This window comes from Trichophyton benhamiae (genome assembly GCF_000151125.1).
Source record: "Trichophyton benhamiae CBS 112371 chromosome Unknown Abenha-G-c-31b08.f1, whole genome shotgun sequence".
NCBI classification, from domain to species: domain Eukaryota; kingdom Fungi; phylum Ascomycota; class Eurotiomycetes; order Onygenales; family Arthrodermataceae; genus Trichophyton; species Trichophyton benhamiae.
In genome coordinates this window covers 437,519-458,510 of record NW_003315089.1, presented here as the reverse complement: position 1 = coordinate 458,510, position 20,992 = coordinate 437,519, and the positions used below count along the sequence as shown (strand labels likewise).

The window sequence follows — 20,992 nt, the reverse complement described above, 5'->3', positions numbered from 1 at the left end:
CTTGGCTCATGTAGTATCTTTCCGATGGATAACATCTGCATCACCGGTCACAGACTCGGAGTAAGAAGGCTGTTTTAAAAATGCAAAGACTTCTCTTCCACTTTAGTGAACCGCACCCCCCGATGTTGCACTCTGAAATTCATCACTAAAATTAATTCATCCTTACCAACGACCGACCTTCCAGCGACGAGACAATACTCGTTCTTCAGATACACCAAGTTAACCGTATCGACATCATGTCAACGACCCCAGTTGCTGACGTTCCTCGAATCAATGTCTCTCCCCTATTTGGTGATAATATGGCGGAGAAGATGAAAGTTGCTCGTGCTATTGATGCAGCCTCGCGCGGGTCAGGTTTCTTCTACGCAGTCGGCCATGGGGTCGATGTCAATCGCCTCACGGAGGAGACCCGGAAATTCCACCTCTCTATTACCGACGAGGAGAAGTGGCAGCTCGCCATTCGGGCGTACAATAAAGAACACGAAAAGCAGATTCGCAGTGGCTACTATTTGCCCATCCCTGGGAAGAAGGCTGTCGAGTCATTCTGTTATCTCAATCCCAACTACAGCTCCGACCATCCCCGCATTCAGCAGGGCACACCGTTTCACGAGGTGAATGTCTGGCCAGACGAGGACAAGCACCCAGGTTTCCGGCAATTTGCCGAGCAGTATTACTGGGATGTGTTTGGCCTCTCCTCGGCCCTCTTGCGTGGTTACGCACTTGCCCTTGGCAAGGAAGAGGACTTTTTCACCAAGCACTTTCGAAAGCATGATACGCTGTCCTCAGTGGTCCTTATCAGATACCCTTATATCGAGGACTACCCGGCTCCTGCAATAAAAACTGCCAGTGATGGCACGAAGCTCAGCTTCGAGTGGCACGAAGACGTTTCCCTTATCACCGTCCTGTATCAATCCCAGGTTCAAAACCTACAGGTGCAGACGCCGGAGGGCTGGCTGGATATCGAAGCTGACGACACCGGATACCTTGTCAACTGCGGAAGCTACATGGCCCATATCACTAACAACTTCTACCCGGCGCCCATTCATCGTGTCAAATTCGTGAACGCAGAGCGCCAATCCCTTCCCTTCTTTGTCAACCTGGGGTTTGATGACGTTGTTGAGCCGTGGAACCCAGGCTCCAACTCTCAGAACTCCGAGACAGCCAGGAAGCCTATTCCGTATGGCCAGTACTTGCAGGATGGTCTGATTGGCTTGATCAAGAAGAACGGGCAGACCTAAAATTGTGCGTTAGTTTTAAGTTTGGTTAGCCAGTTAACGAGTTAACGAGCCATGTAACTAGCTATCGCAACGATCTGAAAATTATATAGCTTAAATGCAACACAGGCTATGATTTCACCCAAATCCGCACAATGATGGAGATCCAAGGATGGATACGAAGTTGAAGAACCTGGAAGACGTCCACCACAACCCCAGCCGATGCGACCGGCACGCCGTCATGTCGTCATGCCGGCACCACTGTGGGTGTCACTCAGCCGAACTCCTCGTATTCGCTGTCTTGGGTGCACAAGCTCTAGGAATTTTGGGAGCTATTCTGGCTAGCCATTTTGTCATGTTCAAAATCTTACTACTCTGCAATGCGGGCGCCTTGGTCGGTTGCGGTCCGCGTAGAGACCCGCTGCGGCGGATTAGTTAGTTAAATGGGTCTCGCCAGGCCAGGGGCGCCGCTGTGGAGCCGCCTTTGCCACGCCTGCGGCTTTTATCACTACCTCGGTTGACCAGCTCAAAGTACAGTTGGATGGACGGTTGATGGGTCAAGAAGGACCTTGGACACTGGCGGCCGGCTATATTGATAGCTAAACAGGCTGTCAAAAAGGTTGGTAGCTGCAAAACCAACCTAGTTATATAACTGTCTAGGTAACTAACTCGTTAACTGGTTAACTACGCTCCCCATACATTTCCCTATTTCCTCTTGCATTTACGCTAGGCGTGTTTGAGAGTTGATATTCGCCATGATGCTTAGAGTTGCCTGCGAGGGAACCCCCTTTGAGGTGCGGATCTTAGTATATCTGCATATTTTTGTAACAATCCTTTGACGCTAAGTAACTAATGAATTCAAAGAACAGGTCGGCTACCAGCATGGCCGTGCTGCCAAAGATGTCATTGCCAACACTCTCGAGTTCTCGCTCGGCCTCATCCGTGGACGCACAAAGAAGCAGGAAGAGGAATTGCAGAGAGTAGCCACTAATCTGGCACAGGTCATCGAGCAAAGATGGCCGAAGTACTTTGAAGAAATACGCGGTACGCTACCTTATGTCCAATATTTTAGTAGTATATTTATATAGTATCAGTGCTAACAAAACAAAATTGAAAAGGTATTGCACAGGGTGCTGGAAGAGAGGTTTTAGAGATCATTATATTGAATATCCGCACTGAGCTTGCATATGGCCTTGTACACCTAGACGGATGCACCAGTGCCTTCTGTAAAACATCTGAAGGCTCTGCGCTGCAGGGCCAGAATTGGGATGTAAGTTTCTGCCCTAATGGTTCTCTCCTATTATCACCAATTCCTTTTTCTTTTAACAGTATGGTTATAGTTAATCAAGCTGCTAATGGCGACGTGTAGTTCTTCAGCGCATCTAAGAACAATCTTATCCAGCTTACTATCAGACAACCAGATCTTCCTGTCATAAAAATGGTCACAGAAGCAGGCATAATCGGGAAAGTTGGCTTTAACAGTGCTGGTGTTGCTGTCAATTACAACGCACTTCATGTCCCAGGCCTACGTCCAACAGGGCTACCATCACATCTTGCTCTACGCATGGCGTTGGAAAGCTCATCTCCCACCGAAGCGTACGACAGGATTATTTCCCAAGGTGGGATGGCTACTGGCGCCTATATCATGGTCGGAAACGCAGATGAAGCCTTTGGAATTGAGTACTCGCATGCAGATATAGCTCAACAAGTACCCGATGCTCATGGTAGGCTTGTTCATACCAATCATTGCCTTCTTTCCCACGACAACAACGCACTGGAGGTAAACCCATTACCGGACTCATTTACTCGATACGAGAGGATGATGCAGCTTATGAGCCAGAAAGAAAGCCTATCTAAAGAACAATTCTCTCGTCTTTGGGAAGATGAGGACAACTATCCCGTTGGTATTTGCCGCGGGTATCTGGAGGGGAAGAGCCGGGGAGAGACTCTTTTCAACATAGTTTATGACCATTCCTGCAGGGAGGCAACGGTGCGGGTTGGCCGACCGACCGAGCCTAAAGAAACATTCGTCCTTCGGTTTGAAAGAGATGAAATGACCACTAAGCCCTAGTTAAGGACTGCAGAAACTTTAGTAAAATCACTTGTTCTTGAAGACTCGAGATGCCACAGTTTATATTTACCACGTCACAGTATTCCGAAGAGATATTTACACAACGAAAATGAGATTTGAATATTTAAATGGCCTTGATTAATTAGTACAAAAGCATGCTTATCTGTCACAGCCATCATTGCATGCAAATAATGAATAGTATTAAGTGTTGAAATCCAGGCCCCGACGATAGCACAGTCAAAAGGATTATGGTACTTTAACTGTCAAACAATGATACTGCCTAATTAACGGCCACTACCATTATAAAGCAGACGGCTGGTCGTGTCCGGTCCAGGATTGCGGATAGTAGGCTGACTGAGCTGTTTGAGACGAAGACAAGCACGGTTACCGGGAATACCCTCCTTTGCAATCAAGTAGGCTGCAACACCGGCGGCATGAGGGGCTGCCATGGAGGTCCCAGACATAGTCTGGCTTCCACCTCCAGGCCTAGCAGAAAGAATATTGTGACCGGGAGCATAAAGGTCAACTATACATAAATCCATTAGTATCGAATCTCGTATATTGATTCAATGCAATGTATGCTTACCGGCAGGGCCCCAGTTGGAGAATGAAGCCTTTCCGTCATTCTCAGTGCTGGCAGCAATGGTACATACGGATCTTTCAGAAGCTGGAGAATTACCATTCGAGTTGATCTATCGGCCCCAAGCATCGAGTTAACAAATATACCTCTCTCTACGGAGACTGTGATCACTTACGTTATCGTTGCCAGCAGAGACAGAAACAAACATGCCAGCCTTGATAGCCTGGGCAGTAGCGTGGTTTAGGCCTGCACTGTATGTGCCTCCGAGTGACATATTGAGAACGGACTTCTGTAGCATGCCATGTTTGCGGGCGTGTCTGATGCTCCAGTTGATACCAGCAATGATACCACTAGTTGGGCCTTTGCCCTCCGAGTTGAGCACCTTGACGGCAACTACCTTGGCGTTCTTTGCAATTCCATAGGTTTTGCCAGCAATTGTTCCAGCGACATGGGTGCCATGTCCGGTTCCATCAGAGTTCTTGTTATCGACCAGATTCGAGCCCCAAACAGCACGGCCCTGGAATTCAGAGTGGCGGACATCTACACCCGAATCAACAACATAGGCCCAGACGCCAGAGCCAGCAGAGCTGTCGAATACATAGTTGCGACCTCCTCTGCGGTTAGAGAGACGGGAAAGGCCCCACGGAGCCTTGCGCTGCTGAACTACAACATGCTGGGAGATGATAGCGTCTGGCTCGACAAAAGCAACCTTGAATGAGTACAATGTAAGACTTGGACACTAGCAGTGGTAATAAACAGCCGATGAACGTGCACATACCTTTGGATCGTTTGAGATATCCTTTATAGTGTCCTCATCAAAGATACCACTGTACCCACGTAGGTGGTCGAAGTCGTATGTCTGCTTGACACCTGCGCCATCAAGGCCACGTCGGGTCATATTATGGTGGATGCTAGATATCCAGACGCGGTGAGAAGAAAAGTCCTGTTGAGAGGTGTCGTCTTTCATGACCACGATATAGCCATTGGGCACAACTTCAGCCCCTTTGGGGACACTTAAGATCTGTGCGGCATTAGTCACAGACAATGCCGCCAGAGAAAAGGAGAGAATGGTAAAAAAGCCCGTCATAATGAGTGTATAGGGTTAGGGGAGCAATAAACGAGAGAAAAAAAAAAAGAAGGGAAAAGAGAACGACTTTCAAGGAAATGCAAAAGAGCGTATGAGAGAGTGACTGAAGAAGAGAATAAATTCTTCTAGTAATCAGGAAAGGAGAGGTAGTCGTTTTATAGCAGTTCCTGAGATTGAAATTCCTTGACAGGAACTTCACATATACCCATGCCCTATAAAATCCCAAGCCAGAATGTTTCTCCCATTGTCAATAACTTGGGTATAATATCACCGGCGTAGAGTACACAACGGGTATCATGAGAGGGTCTTCGGGAGCCCAGCCTGCAGGCCAAGCACACCACAATGAGAGATAGCAAAAAGCATGTGAAGGCGCAGCTGGTCCTGCCATGGCTAATGAATGATGCTTGGGTGAAATGGGTATCTCTCGAGGAGCGTAACAGGAAGGGCAATGGCGTGGAAAAGCAACCAGTCCGCAAGTTGGATATAAACATATAGCTAAGATGACGGTTTGGTGTTTTTCTGTCAACATTGTGAAGTGAAAAATTAAGCAGATGGCCGACAGCACATTCAAGCTAATGCGGGAAGAATTGTAACCTGAGACAAGCCTAAGTTAGCGGAAGTTTTCATTCGGCACGCTGCTTGGCATTAACGGCAGCTTCTTGGTAACTAATTAGTTATCCCTGACCTTAATATCAGGCAACTTATATAGAATTGGCAGTAGAACTAGTTAGCCCACGATCGATGTTGTTGGCCACTGTAGTCTTCGAGAAGCGCTTTTGCTGACAGCCTATCCCTGGGGTCCATCTTCATACCCTTCAAAATGAACTACCCCTTGTCCTCCGGCAAAATCCCTCTTCGGCTAGCATACTGGAAAGGCTCCAATTGGTCAGGTGGCGCAGAAGCCATTCCCTGTCAACAAGGCCAGAGTATGAAGAAAGGTATTGCCCGAGAAAGCCGTGGTATTCTGTTAGGATATCCAGTTCATATTCATCGTGACCCCGAGGAACTTTGGGTTTGAATATGAAGAACTGCCGTGTGACGGTGTACGTGCTGATAGCGTTGATGATGATCTGGCCCAGTTTTCAGGAGTGGAGAAGGTGATGAACTTGACAAGCTACTGACGGACTGACTCAACTTTGCAATAGAGGCGTGCGTTCACATTATTGTTGCTCATTAGTATTGCGAACTCCAGAAGAGCCAAGGCCATGCAAGGAAGGACGTCGTAGTCGATGCACCCATTTTCTTTGATTAGCCATTAGTTAATGAGGCATTTCTATTGGTCAATAATATCTATTGTAAATTTATGCTCACTTACTCCACCAATAAGCATCACTTTCTGCAAAGCATAACGAAGACATCCGTGGAGTTGATTGGTTGTCTAAACGCTCATCCAACCTTAGCTAGTTATCCAATGAAGTTTATGATTGGCTACATTTCGTTTCTTAATGCTCGAGGCTGTTCATATGTATTATTGTAGTACTTAGTGTCAGTTTTTATAATGGTCAGTTACATCTCGCTTAGTTAAAGCCTCGCACATTCGACAGAGCTTAATATCATCCTAGTCATTCACTGTTTTGAAAGAAATCCAACGAAGGAGTGGTGAAGCAACCGCAGGGCCGTGAATTTACCAAAACGATTCACTTAGTTAACTAGGCCCAAGGGAAATATAAAAAGCTTCTGCGCAGGACTATTTCCTAACTTCTCTTCTAACTCCTTCATCAATCCACTTTCTCGCGTTAGGCGGCGCTGGGCCCCAACTCTACCGTTTTATATCCTGATATACCCCTGATATACCCCTGAAAGCCTCACACACAAGCTTAGTTACCTATGGTCGATCACGCATGGCCGGGAGCGACAGGATCGTCAAAGACTGGATATCTACTGTCCGTGGCTCGATATAACTAAGAGGCCGGCATCGCTAGTTAAGGCGTTTGTTTCTCCCTTCCTGCCCGCGACCCCGTGACTGCCAAACGCGCACTGCCTCCTTCTCTTCTTCCTCCCTCGTCCGAGCAGCAGTAACAACATCACAGGAACAACATCACAGCTGCAACAAACAACATTATCTGCCGCAGCATCAGCAATACGAATGGATATATATTCGAAAGCTCTGCTCCCGGCCCGACCAAGCGGCAACGCTGGCCACGTCCCTTCCCCTCTTCCTGGGCCGCCGTGATGTGCGGTGCGATAATCGCGCTAGTAGGTCTCTGATTCGGGCCATATGCCCAGGCCGGCGCAGATATTCTGTAAGCTGTGACCCGCTGACAATAACCTGATATGACACTGACGTTTGACTAGGCGCCGGCGTGTGGACGGCAGTTTTTGACGACCGCCGCAGCCGCATGGCAACCCCCCTTCTTCCTGCGGGTGATTGACCCAGTTGGGGCCGCTGCGGTACTTGGCGCGATAATCGCGCTGTTAGGATGTTGTTTCGGGCCATATGGCCGGGCCGGCGCAGATATTCTGTAAGTTGTGACCCGCTGACAATAGTTAACCTGACATGGCACTGACGTTTGACTAGGCGCCGGCGAAGGACCCCTCCTCTTCTCCCCACTAACATCACCATCACCACCCCGGCTCCCGCTCCCTCCTCCTATAATCCCGCAGCCACCACCACCGAGGCCGCCACTGGCCCCTAAGTGCCGCGGGTTAGGCGCGAGGAAGGCGTACTAAAGAAAGTAAGTAAAACTAAGTTAGCCGTATATTCGTCTAAAAATATATGGTTATACTAATACTAGATACGGTAGGAAGACCGACACGGTCGTTGGGCCAAAGTGGGAGGTTCTTGATTAGCTGCAGAGAGAGTCGTTATATCATTGACACTTTCTTTTTCTTTTTGGTAATAGAAAAATAATAAATTGCTATATTTTTACTACAGAAAACTCCAGAGAAAAGCAGCCAACCCGCTCTTCTTTTTACTTTCGTAGATCCCAGAGATGATATTTGGGCGTATTTCTAAGGACATAGTTAGCTTGTTGTTAGAAGTGGATACAGGAAATGTAGCCACGAGTAGTTAGTTAAGCGTCCTGAGCGTGTCCCTAACCAGGCCCAGAGTATACTGAAACCAGGGCAGCTTCTGTGAATTCGTTCACCAACCAACTTACTACTACGTACTCGATAGTTGACCATTCAAAGGAAAAGTGACAGGAGAAGCTTAACTAGTTGGTTAACTCCGAGGGAGAATCACAGCACAGAAGACACAGATAAATGCAACCCACAGAAGGGGATGCCGAGTCTAACTCTCGCGCACAAGAGCACACAACAACAGTCTAGCATATATAATCAGGCAAGCATCAAAGCATGACCCAGCTTGCAAGCAAAGATATAGGCTCTATTACATGTTCCCAAGAACAGCCATTGAGGCTTTGCATACTGCGCTCAGACACGGAAGTTCGTGGGCTACGTCTTCTCTCTCTTCTTAGTTCGTTATCCAACTGACTACTCTTGTGGGTAGAGGTTGATTCACCCGTCATCGTACAGGTAACTCCTGGAATGGGGCAGGGTTCTATGGCACTCCCGAATACCATGGCCTAGCCTCTTGCTCGTGGAAGATACCTGGAAAAGTACCCCAAAGATGCAGACAAGGCTGTCGTCATCTTCAAGATTGGGACTGATCTTGCTTCCCCGGAGTTCATAGACAGCTGAGCTGCTGGGCCCTCATAGTCCCTCTGGCTGCTGCCCCGTAAGCAAAGCCAGTATACATGTAGACTACTTCAGGGTTCTCTCCTGAAGCCTCCTAGGGTATAGATATAGACCCATGGCATAGCTTGCTGCGTCCGAGTCTGCATGTCTGACATATTCACTTGGGCAGTCTTCAGGGGGCAACCGTTCCCTGATCATTGGTCTATCACTAACAGCATAAGTCTAAAAGTCCTGGAAAGGCCGCGCTGAGGCAGATACCAGCAAACGAATGAAGGGGCTGAACAGGCAGATAATGCTTCCAGATAAGTTATCCCTTTCTGCCTGCCCAGTTAAAGGTATATAGGGTATATATAACTGATATTCAAGGAGCCAAATTAAGGCTACCATTAGGGGGAAACATTCAGACTAGTAAGGGTATTCGATGAGAGACAATTAGGGTAGGCACCTGGCATTATCTTCCTGGCCAAGTGTATGCTTGAAGGAGGGCTATGGCTCAAAATGGAAGTGGGTATATTCAGCCTACCCTTAACGAGATGTCCTCAGACAGTCAGGGGGATGGCCCAACAGGGACATATGGGTTGGATATCAAGTCCAGTACCCTCGGATGGTAAAAGATATATAACAAGAGGAAGAGACAAAATCAAACTATTGAGGTATATTTGGATTGTTTGGGGTATAATACTGACCAGGGCCAACGGTCAAGAACATGTAATTAGTCATCCTTTCTTCGAATAATATATCTGAGGCCATGGATGGAGGTGGATTATGGCTTGATACTGAGTGTCGAGAGTGAAGAAGAGTTGCGTTGTCAAGATGTCGTTTGGAAGGAGGAAGTTAGGTTAGGCGTATTACTAATCTATATACTAACCAGATTCGATATAGTAACATCACGTGTATGAGCTAGTTCAAACGTTAATTTAGTTTTCATTATTAATTTTGTGTTTGTGTCAGATATGAGCTGCAATCGAAGAGAAAGAATCGGTCAACACGCGAGTACGCAGCATAAAAGGTTTATATTGATGAGCTTGAATATGTGTAAATACATGAATTGAAATCTCCGTTCAAACATACAGGTGGAAGTTGACTAAGCGGAACATTTGACGATTAGAGGCGGTTGTCTTGAATTAACCCTCCGCGACGAGGAGCCGAAAAGCCACAATAATTTTACGTTTACGGCTTCCCAGAAAGACGGAACCATGGGAAAGCTTTATTCCAGATGTGGCCTAGATGGTATGTTGTGAAGTGTCTGAGGAACTTTGCGTCACCCACAAGCAAAGGAAAAATGACGACACCCTGACGTAAGATTCTGAACCTAATGCTATTATAAAAGGACGACCTACTCTGTTTCCTCTCCTTCGCTCTTCTTTTCACTTCGTATAATATATTTAGGAATATTATCATTGCGATACCCCAAGAAAGACTCCGCATGCTCTTTAGCTGTTATAACCCGGACATATCATCCTGACCTCACAAAATGATGATTGAAGATTTATTGCGGTTTGTTAGCGACCGTACTCTACTCCTTGCCGGATGCTGCATTATACTTATCATCAAGGCGTTCTTTGGCATCGCGCCGAATTTTGAAATGCTATTTGATCGTATGCAGATGTTTTGGGATTGGGTTTCGACTATACCTTGGAAGATAAACGAAGCTTTCCAGCCCAGTGATGAACGTGCGAGAGAAGCAACCTGGGCCATAGAAATCAGTAATTTGGCCAGGAAATCTCATACATGGATGCAGCGACAATTATTCCTTCGAGAAACAATAATTGAATACGCCATACAAGGGAAACTAGAGAAGGTTAATGATCTGGATTGTTCCGGCCCCAAAGACTGGCAAGATAAGTTATTGAGCCAGACTTATATAGACTGGGCTCTCTCAAATAAATGGTATGAAGTCTATAAGCACGAGCCTAGTGGCCCATCAAAGAGGATATCTAATATTTCTATCTCTCGAATACGTAAAACCCTTCGCAATAACCCTACTAAATACCTTTTACGGCAAGATCTTTATTCGGCATGTAAGATACGAGATGGTTGCTGTGCGAGAGCATGTCAGTGCTGTATGAAACCTCGGGGCCTATATCCAGATAAACGAATATACTACGCCCATTGCACATTATACTGTGGATGTTGTATCCGCAGTCGAGGTTTCGTAAAACATGAAGAACTGGGAAAGGATGTTGAAAATCTTGCCGATTTTTCAATAACGCATTTTTCTATTGAAGACCCTGAAGGGTTCAGAGTCCTATAAGGAACCGAGCCCTAGAGGAAACGGCCCGAGAAGCATGGGAGAAGGAGAACTCGGAGGAAACATAAACAACAAGAGGAAGAATTCTTCTCTCCTCCTCTCCTCTTTCCCTACTTACAATGTCTGTTCAGGCCTTCTTCGCTTCCATCTCCCTTCTTCCCAAGCCGTCACAATTGGGTCATACAACATTTCTCCTCCTGTCTCCTCTTCTCTCCCCCTGTCTGTCACGGCCGCCACCGCAGCTAAAGACACCAACCTGTGTCTTGATGGAGGCTATTTCACCATCTACTTTGTGTGTACATAAAGACGTGCTTCGGCACTTTGTGTGAATCCGGTTCGTTCGACAATATCTATCACAGAATATGATCCTAGCCCTGATAACATAGGTGTCCACGTGGCATTGGACGCTCCCAGAGGATCAGCTAACAATGTCGTACTTAGACTGTAAATTAACCCTGCATTAGAGCTTGACGTATAGTTTGAATCAGAAAGGCAGAGTACTAAAATTGAACAAAGTCAGGCCACCAGATAGGTATCAGACATCCACCAGGCGATGTACCAAGTGTGTGTGTATACCCCGAACTCTTATCAAAATGCAGGTTCAAGTCTCGATATGGAGCGGGTCTTTCTCGGGTCATTTGCCCAACTTTCACCAAAGGCGTTTCCCGAGGCCCTTCTCCGAGGTAGGAGACATTAACTCTTGTTATAATCATTAACACCCATTACGGAGTATTTATATGGGGTATTAGAAGCCCTCCAGAATACATGTCGGCTAATAATTCTGCCGATGTACCACTTGGGCTCATATGTGATCTAGATATCGAAAGTCACAGATGAGCCCACACGATAAGCGGTCACACTCTTGATATAGTATACAAATTTACCTCCGTTACGTGAGTATAATGCTGGAGGATAACAGAACGTATTCAATATTTTCCAATTCATAGGTCTCACTCATTAGACGTATTCTGCGGGAAGAGCATAGGGTCACGAAGCAACCGATCCATATCCTCAGATCGAAGACGGAGAGAAATATCCACACCATTCGCAGTCCATGAACTCGGTAAGCTTCCATCCGAGGTATCCTCCTTCTTTAGCGGAGGTGCCTCCTTTATCACGATAGTTCCATCCATGTCCGGGATAAAGCTATCTGCATACCGAATTATAGGGGACGACCTCAACCCAAAATCTATCTCATAGAGACCCGCCCGCGCCCAGCTCGTTACCAGAATATGGCGCCGGCCTAGGAACGCTTGCCAGATCCGCTGCGGCGACTCTTCATATGCCACGCTATGAAGATGGGCAGCGAGAAGATCTGGTTGGCTGACTTCTCCAATCGTCTGGCGTATGCGTTGTGCGATCGACTGGAGAGCGGGTATATTGCAAGGCCTTGATCCGGCCGTCACGTCCGCCGATGACATCTCTACATTGATCATAAGCATCGGGGAGCCCAAGAAAGACTTATCAAGTTTGAATGCGGGCCGGACCCCGTATACAAGATCGCAATGCACTGGCTGGCTGTCTTCTTCTAGATTGCGAGCACGATTGATGCACGACCAGACGTGAGCTAGGATAGCATCGTGCTGGCTGATGCGAGTTGGCCCCATATCCCGGGAAAGCCCACAAGTTGCTCCTTTCCGTATGGCTTCTACTTGATGCCGATTGAGGTGAACAACATAGTGTGAGACTGGCTCAGTTATGTTCCATTCCGACCACGGCATCGGTTTACCAGCCGGAGATAGCATCTTGCCGGCTAAAGCCTCTGGTACCTTTACGGGCCAAGGGGAATTGGGTGAAGATGCCCACCAGTCATAGCGATGGAGAGGCATACTTTTGGCCCTTTGGATAATAGCCATGTCGGGCTCGACAGCGTCAATATCACCTGCAGCTAAAGAGTCTAGCAACCCAGGCTCAAACAGGGGATTCAGGGTTGGACATGGCGTGTTCGAGAGGACCGACCTACTGACACTAGCCCAGTCCTTTACGAAGTACACCAGAGACTGAATATCTGCCAGTGGATGAACGATCTTGACAGTCAAAATGAAGCCGCCACATGCTAAGTTCGTTAGCTGAATAGCTAGCAAAGGCGGGAAGAGACCAGCATCGTCTAGAATATCAGGCTGCAGTGCATTAGACAGAGGCGTTGAAGGAACGAACTTCTCTGGTGGTATCTCCTGACGGTTCCAGATAGGCTGATCCACTGCTCTCAAGGCCGGACAGACAGTATCAAGAGTGGCCGTAGTTTCGGCAACTATGTACTCTACCCCGGGGTCCTGAGGGCTCCCATACTGAACATAAACTCGACCAAAACGCTGCGTATGAGGCCCTGCTGCGCCGTCGAGGGTGGTTATAGCATTGATACGGCCACACCATTGTGGGTAGGCATCTAAGACCACCCGGAGCGACCGGCGCAGATGGTCTGCTAGGTCAAATTCAGGTCCTGCGGCAGTCTCGGGGGCTTCACACAGCCAGGTCGAGCAGGTATGCGCAAAATTAACCGTAGTCGCATCCAGCAGCGAGAGGGCTATCGTTTCCTCCGAGTCCTGCTTCGTCCTGGGAAATATCCGCTCAGAGTGCAGGATGGAGACCGTGACAGAAGACATAATAATAATATGAAAGTATCTGCCACTTCAGGTTTAGCTTTTGCGTTTAGTTATATTTGTGTGAATATTGATTCTCTCGCGAAGCGAAGTTTGCCCTCCTCCTCACCGCACAAAAGGATGCAGGGAACAGGCAGCCGTCTAGGCCGACGTGAGCCATGCAGAACACGAAGGCGACATCATTCAAGGTTTCTCGCAAGCCGAAGAAGGCCTTCCAGAACTGTTCTCGTGCGTGGCGCCGGCATCCTAAATCGCCCTTTATCGAGTGTGAGCAGCAGGATGATTGGCTGCAAACACCAGCGTCACTGCAGCTGTCATGAATGTGCGGAGTAACTAAGTGGTTCAACAGGCCTGCAGCGCGAGAGGATGGAGCTGGAAGTGATAACGAATAACGAATAACTAACGGAGGATGTTCAGGATAGTTAAGGTTGTTGGCTTGACTAACTGAGTTTATGCCTCGGCTATCGTGAGGGCTGACTAAGCGGCTAGTCCGGCTCCGGCGATACGACGACGGCCGGCATTTTCAACTTCCCAACCTTCATGATTTATTATTGGAAGGCTTCGGCTGGCTGGACAGAAAGGTCGCTAGCCGTCTTTTTATCGGTCGAGCATAGAAGAGTTTACTTTGGGAACCTGGCCGCGCCCAGGGATCCCCTGCAGGAAGAGTTGCTGGCCTATCCAGCTGCCCGTGTCCGTCGTGTTGGCGACAGAGGAACGGCTTGCCCCTTGAGGGGAAATTGAGATCTTCGCACGCCACCCCCATGGTTCGCTCGCTGGGGAATCGTATAATTTGGTGCAATGCTTATGATACCCGCTAGGCTGGAAATAGATAGCCGTCAGCGATCCCCTCGGGTACCTGGTGATCTCGACCCAATTTCATGGAACAAATATGATGGGAGCGATCAAGACTCAGGCCTGAGGGGATGGGCTATCCGGAGGAGATACCCCTTGCGGAAGATAACCAGGGCTTATCCCTGGCGTATTCCTCGAACTCCGCTGCAAATAATGTTTAAATACGTTTATTTCTCCTCTGCGGGATATTTCGTGATCAAGGTCTTTCTCGCCTACCCTTGCGCTATCCTCCACTACCTTGGGGCCTTCCCACCCATGTAATGATAACCAGCAAAGGATGCCCTCTATTCTTTCGGGGGATTGTTGACTTCCCTTCGTCCCCCAGCACCTTGCCTATGCTGAGGGATCGAGGAGCTGGCTAGACCAGTTTCCCGGGTATTTAAGAGCCAGCGGGGTCCCCATTTTCTCCAGATTCCCCAGGTTTTGCAGGGTTTCACAGCAGTCGTTGTTTCCTGCCTGCTCACCCCAATCTACACACATCTTGCGTGTGGGCCTTTCACTCTTTTAAATCACGGTCGCTTTTTAACCAATCCCTCATTCGGGAATCATGGTGCGATTCCACAAGGCCGTTGTTGGCCTTTTGCTTTCTTCCAGTGGCCTTGTGACTGCTGCCACGGAGCCATGCGCCCAGGTCGCTGAGGAGCAGCGGAAGCAGAAGGCAGGAAACCCAAATGGTATACAAATCAATTAAAACTTTTCAGCTAAAAATACGGGGGAAAAAAATACATGCTAATATATATGTCTACATAGCTACTAACTTCACCGTCTCGGCGGAGCTCGCTCACGCCTGTCTGACTTCAGTTCCGTTCAAATCGAACGACTCACTGCAGTTGATTGACGGCTTGAAGTATTTCTGGGACTGGCAGACCACCAAGGACTTCCTGAAGAACCCACCACAGGGCTACGCCGTGCCTGGCACTGATCTTGAGGGAGGAATTGCAAAGATTCGCCAAAAGGCAGCCAGCAATGGATACAAGAACGAATTTGAATTCCAGTTCGAGCTCGATGCACTTGTGAGAACTGTACATGATGGTCACTTCAACCTCGCAATGGACCTTATTACCACTTTTGCCTTCACCCGTTCTGATATCGGCTCGCTCGTGTCTCTTTCTGATGACGGAAAGAACCTGCCAAAGATCTACTCTCTCAGTATGTTCAATCTTACTCTCTTGTTCAGTGTTATTCAATTGCAGCTAACATGTCTATGAAGATGACCTCCAGGGTCGATCGATGAACGCATCGGCTCTCAAGACTATTGACGGGCAAGATGCCACCGAGTGGATGAAGAAGTTCTCCTTCAGCGGGTTCTTCCAGGACCCTGATGCTCTCTATAACGGCATGCTTTTTAACCTTCCCCTTACCAGGGTTAGTGGTACTGGTGGATTCTTCACAAGCCGTGGTCTCTACACCGGTACCAAGATGAGTGTTACCTTCGAAAACGGAACTACCAAGGAGTTTGGCCATACCGCCACTTCTACTGCAGACTTCTCTGGTGTCAAGGATGGCAATACTTTTTACGAAAAGTTCTGTAGCGGCAAGCAACAGGCTACTGCTGCTTCTCTAACGGATTACGAGCACACTGCTTTCCGAGACCACCGCTTCCTTACTGCCAACCCGATATCTTACCCGCCATTCCCCTTGGCTCAGCGTACCGTTCCTCCAGTAACCCCACTCCGTGAATCTATGGATGGTGCCGCTGCCGGCTACTTCCTCGAAGGCAAGGATTCTAAGGTTGCTGTACTTAACCTCCGATCCTTCGTTGGTGCTGCTGAAAATAACGATCCCTTGTGGGACTTCAGCTACACTGTCACCAAGTTCTTGGAAGACTGCAGAAAGGCCGGTAAGGAGAAGCTGATTGTTGATGTCAGCGGCAACAGGGGTGGTACTATTTTCCTAGGCTACGATACCTTCAAGCAGGTAAGTCAATCGGTGGCAAGATATCCCTCGAGATACCCTTAAGCTAACAGCTTAAAACACAGCTTCTCCCAACAGGAAGAATTGAAACTCCTTTCAACCTCCGTGCCATTGAGCAGTTCGACATCATTGGAACTAAGGTTAACTACCTCCTTAAGCACCCCCGCGATCCAAAGGCCCCAGCTGCAGAGGAGATGAGGGACGATATCTTTGATACCAACTCCTATGTTGACCCTAACGGTAGAAAATACCGATCCTGGGACTCCTACTTTGGCCCCGAGACCGTTGAGGCCGGGAACTTCAGCCGCCTTGCCATCTGGGACTTCCATAATATCCCCATGTCCCTTAAGGCTGGCGGTCTGGTTGTCTCAGGCTACGGTAACCGCAGCCATGTTGCCCCCCAGGCATTCAGAAAGGAGAATATCGTCCTCGTTACCGATGGTATCTGTGCCTCCACCTGTGCTATCTTCTCCGACCTAATGAACCGCAATGGTATCAAGTCTATTGCAGTCGGTGGACAGCCTCGCACAGGTCGTATGCAGGCTGTTGGTGGTGTAAAGGGAACCCAGGTGCTTACCTTCCGTGAGCTCTGGAGCATTGCTGAGTTGGTTATCAAGAAGTATTCCACCCCACGCGAGCAGCGCGAGTTGGAGAAGACCCAGCTCGGCCAGATGTACAACAAGGGCAAGTATGTGCTGTCCCGTCTGCTCAACAATGGAGCCGGCGGCCGTGTCAATTACCGCAACGCTGTCTTCACTGATGACAGGAAGCGAGTGCCTCGGCAGTTTGTCTATGAGCCTGCTCACTGCAGGATGTTCTTAACCAAGGACGCCCTGCTTGACGTCAAGCGCTGGTGGGGAGCTGTTGCAAACTCCTGGTGGGGTGACAAGGGTCGATGTATCGAGGGATCTACCTAGATAGTGGAGTCCTCCACTGCACGAGGAAATCCAGGGAGTATCTAGAAGTCGAAGTATCGCAGATTTCTTATAACATCGAACAGCTGTATATAAAAAAGAAAGCTATTTGAGGGTGTAAATAATCTCTTCCCTTTCAAATCTTTTCCTCTAAAAGTATAGACGGTGGCAGGATATTGTAACCTTTGGTCAATCCCTTAGCCAATATAAAATAATACTTTAATGCTGCTTCCTAGGTCCTGCTAATCCATCACTGTATTCCTTAAACTACTCACTACCTCTCCAACAATACGACATTAAATATCATTAGGTACATTTACAACAGTTGGAATACCGCACAGAACGGCCTTCTTTTTCTCACTCTTGCTTTCTAGGAGCCCATTTCCGTCCGCCGAGCGTTTCTTCCTATCAGGTCGGACGAGTTTGCAGCGGTGGAAGTCAATGATCAGTGCTCGCCCCAGCTCTTCATTCCATAGAACGTTTTCCCTGCGAAAGTCACCATGATGCACTCCTAACGCGCGGATCTCTTTTTCTGACCGTCTGATTTGTCTGAGAAGTTCCTTAGTGGACTTATGTCCGCTTGTGTGCTCTCCTCCCCAGCCCATGAGCAGCATATGTTGGATGGCCCCCACACCGTGTAAGTAATATATCATTTTAAGGTCGATTGGTCCTAGAAAAACGGGGACTGCAGACCCCTGTAAATCGCGAAGGATACGGTATATAGTTGCTTCGCTTGATACTTCACTCCAGCGGTATGAGGTTGTACCTTTTCCCACGACTGTATAACCATACCGGCGGCAAGTAACTTTGAATGGCGCTCCGTACGAGCCAGAGCTACCAAAGGGCGAGCAATCACGGTTAAGGGTCGTATCAAGCTGTTGCTTTATCAAACTCACCAGTTGCTCCGTGGTGATAGGGTGTTTGTCCCCTCCAGCTACCGATCTATGCCTCTCTACATTTGGGCAGGTGATATCCAGGTTGTCACCACGCTTCAGGCCAAGCAAGCATTTCTGCGTGCAAAATAGCTCAACGTGCGGTTCTTCCCTATAGCTTCCCTGACTCTGACTTCCCCTGCGTTCCATCTGGCGCGACCGTTGTTGACCGGGCAGCGATGCCGTTAGTTCGCTGAAGTTTCGCTTCCTTCCGGCAGCCGCCTGGGGGGAGTCGGAGTCGGAATCTGTGTGCTCTGGAGGATGTGCAGTTGTGCTTTGAGGTGCACAGCCGGCCTGGGATCGAGTTACTGGGCGGTAATGGTCTGCAGTCGGAGAGCTCAGCGGAGAGGACGGTATATATGGAGAGGACGGCGCATTTCCAGGGCTCGGAGGAGTTTTATTTAGCTCATCGTCTGGTATACGACCTCTTTCATAATCGAGGCTTGTTTCCCACACATTTAGCTGCTGCCTAGCATTATTTCGCCAATCTTGGTTCCGAACTGGCGAGCGGCAGCTCATCAGGCAGAGACAGAGCACTCGAGCGATAGCTGTCCTCGATAACGTATCCGAACCAACCTCTTTGTTAGGATTGCAGAAGTGGTAGTAAAGCGTGGTCGGGTCATTTTCATACACCCGAAGCAGAACATAGGCCAATCCATTGGTAATATATGAAAACTCGAGCCCTTCATTGATCATCACATGGAATTCCTGGACCAGAGTTGATGCTGTTATCTGTTCAGCATTATATTGTAGCTTTGCCTTTACATCAGTCGGAATAGTATCCAGCTGGACTACCTCTTCCCAGAGATTCATTGGTCTGAGGCCAGCGGCAAGATTTTCAACCGACAGCTTGTGAGGTGGTTTATACTCAACTGTTGTAAGTAGCGTGTAGTTGCCACCATCAACTCTATGAACACAAAACTGGTCCGGTATAGGGCGCCGCGCTCCTGACTGATCTGACGCATCGTCGTCTTCATCAATAGTGTGTGCATGGTTTTCGAATACAACTGCCTCCCCAAGAGCAAAACGATCTCGAGCCTGCGGTTTGTTGCACAACTCCATGATCACATCCTGGACATGCTGTTCCACAGCAATATGCGCGTAGAATTCAAGGTCTTTCTCACTTCCTAGGGGACGACTGCATCTCCGTGCAACGGCTTCGAGTTCAGCCAAAGAAGGAAACAACTTGTCAGTAGGCTGAAAGTGGTGATTAACGCGGCGATATGTTTCATCTAGGAGAAATGGGCTTGACCAGGGGCGAAGGTAGGTAGGGCATAACTTCCCGGTTGGCTTTGGGATCGACCCTCTAGTTGAGCGCGCGGGATCTCGCACCTTTATGGGTAGAGATAGTAGGTTATGACAAGTCTGAATAAATTCTTCAAACGACGTGAGCCGGGTACGCTCTTCCGCGTGTTGTCGCGCTTCTTCTGCATGTTGACGCGCTTCTTCTGCGTGTTGTAGTGCTTCTTCTGCCTGTTGACGCTCTTCTTCTGCCCGTTGTCGTTCATCTTCCGCTCGTAGTCGTCGTTCCTTTTCCTGTCTTGCCTGCTCCTCTGCCTGTAGGAAGAGTGCCTTATAATCTCGCGCGTCATCGGAAGCCATCTCGCACGACAAACGAGTACTCCAGTCATAAACTTTTATATTCTGTCGGGGACCAAGTCACTGCTAAGCTCGCCTTTCTGTCCCAGTCATTTAATGTCCCCATGCATGCATCGTCGAGATATTCACTAGTTGGAAGCATGGATCCAACCTTAGGTATGGACGCCTGCTGCCTGGAGGTGAGGTTGAGACTGCCGAAAAGTTATTTAGTTCCAAATTAAGGTTAACTAAGTCACGTGTAGTTTCAATTTTTGGCACAGGTGGCCTTCTATAGATCGGCCAGCGAGCGGCGGCGTACGAACTCTATAAACTGCTGTATGTCGGTAGTTAGGGTATCCCAGAGATCAACAGGCAGTTAGTTACCAGGTTGCTCGCAGGCAAATTGAGCCTCATGACTATGGTGGTATGGCTGTAGAGGGTATTAAAACCACCTCACTATTTTTTCAAAGGCTGATAAAAAGGTTCCACCAATCATTCGGTTTCTCAAGCCAAACCGCAAAACTCGAGCCAGCCACGCTAGACGTGAGGCTAAACACCCTACCAGACAAGTTTGATAAAATAAGCATACTTTAAGCAGACTCCTCCGCCGCGACATACCCACTGTTCTTTCGGGCGGCTGATGTGGCGCCAACTTCATCCAATCAAAGCCGTGTGATCAACCTTAAGGTTTGGATTCAAATCACGTAATCCCCCACCACCAATCACCGAAAGAGGCTCCGGCTTGGCAGAACTCTAGTTAAGTAGAACCTGCTCCAAGGCCCAACTTGGAGTTAACGAGGATGACTCCCAGAGCCTCGTTGTCGAACCCATGTCCTTTACCTCTTTAACCGACACCCAATGGAGATAGATATTGTTGTTGAACCATTTACGCTCGTACAAATCTCCGAACCCTCATGGAGAATCAGAAGTTTATGTGAGTAGGCATAACTATGATTGCCTTTTTTTGACGAGACGAGGCAACAAGGGAACAAACGGGCATTTACTGAAGGACGTGAGAGCTCTGAAGCGAGTGCTTGGGTATAAGGTCTTTTGTTGTCGATGCTAGAGCGTCCAGCAGGCTTAAAAGAGCGAGACAGTTTTGACCTGCAAGGCTTGCGAAGTGTCAAGAGGTAATGGCTGCTCTCTCTGCTGTCAATCAGCAGGCTCGGCTTTATGATTCAGCTATTTGATAGGATTTGTTCAAGAGGGCATGAATGGGCCTGAAGTACCTCTCAGAAAGGAGATGAGACCCTGTACACACACTCAGGTCAGAGAAGAGATAAAGCCAGATGCAAGACTCGCTGCAGCCATGGTCAACGAGATAATTAAAGAAGATAAGATATAACGACTACGCATTGTC

At 48.3% G+C, this 20,992-nt stretch overlaps 7 protein-coding genes across 7 annotated transcripts; 4 read left to right on the top strand and 3 right to left on the bottom strand.

Annotated features, from left to right (window-relative positions):
- Positions 1-236: 236 nt before the first annotated feature.
- Positions 237-1,238, top strand: ARB_02225 (uncharacterized protein; the record flags this gene model as incomplete). The annotated part of the gene is made up of 1 exon (XM_003011625.1): positions 237-1,238. The coding sequence occupies one exon, from the start codon at positions 237-239 to the stop codon at positions 1,236-1,238; it is 1,002 nt and encodes a 333-aa protein (XP_003011671.1).
- A 734-nt stretch (positions 1,239-1,972) lies between these two features.
- ARB_02224 (uncharacterized protein) lies at positions 1,973-3,285 on the top strand (the record flags this gene model as incomplete). The annotated part of the gene is made up of 4 exons (XM_003011624.1): positions 1,973-2,008; positions 2,084-2,258; positions 2,333-2,484; positions 2,584-3,285. 4 exons carry the CDS (start codon positions 1,973-1,975, stop codon positions 3,283-3,285), a joined length of 1,065 nt encoding a protein of 354 aa, XP_003011670.1.
- Positions 3,286-3,569: 284 nt separating this feature from the next.
- On the bottom strand, positions 3,570-4,952 carry ARB_02223 (subtilisin-like protease SUB5; the record flags this gene model as incomplete). The annotated part of the gene is made up of 4 exons (XM_003011623.1): positions 3,570-3,811; positions 3,872-3,977; positions 4,041-4,574; positions 4,644-4,952. The coding sequence occupies 4 exons, from the start codon at positions 4,950-4,952 to the stop codon at positions 3,570-3,572; spliced, it is 1,191 nt and encodes a 396-aa protein (XP_003011669.1).
- Positions 4,953-10,065: 5,113 nt separating this feature from the next.
- ARB_02222 (uncharacterized protein) lies at positions 10,066-11,146 on the top strand (the record flags this gene model as incomplete). The annotated part of the gene is made up of 3 exons (XM_003011622.1): positions 10,066-10,392; positions 10,460-10,654; positions 10,820-11,146. 3 exons carry the CDS (start codon positions 10,066-10,068, stop codon positions 11,144-11,146), a joined length of 849 nt encoding a protein of 282 aa, XP_003011668.1.
- A 646-nt stretch (positions 11,147-11,792) lies between these two features.
- On the bottom strand, positions 11,793-13,445 carry ARB_02221 (transferase family protein; the record flags this gene model as incomplete). Its single annotated transcript, XM_003011621.1, has 1 exon — positions 11,793-13,445. One exon carries the CDS (start codon positions 13,443-13,445, stop codon positions 11,793-11,795), a length of 1,653 nt encoding a protein of 550 aa, XP_003011667.1.
- Positions 13,446-14,841: 1,396 nt separating this feature from the next.
- ARB_02220 (uncharacterized protein) lies at positions 14,842-17,125 on the top strand (the record flags this gene model as incomplete). The annotated part of the gene is made up of 4 exons (XM_003011620.1): positions 14,842-14,968; positions 15,045-15,443; positions 15,505-16,211; positions 16,262-17,125. The coding sequence occupies 4 exons, from the start codon at positions 14,842-14,844 to the stop codon at positions 17,123-17,125; spliced, it is 2,097 nt and encodes a 698-aa protein (XP_003011666.1).
- Positions 17,126-17,418: 293 nt separating this feature from the next.
- ARB_02219 (uncharacterized protein) lies at positions 17,419-19,656 on the bottom strand (the record flags this gene model as incomplete). The annotated part of the gene is made up of 1 exon (XM_003011619.1): positions 17,419-19,656. One exon carries the CDS (start codon positions 19,654-19,656, stop codon positions 17,419-17,421), a length of 2,238 nt encoding a protein of 745 aa, XP_003011665.1.
- Positions 19,657-20,992: the final 1,336 nt, after the last annotated feature.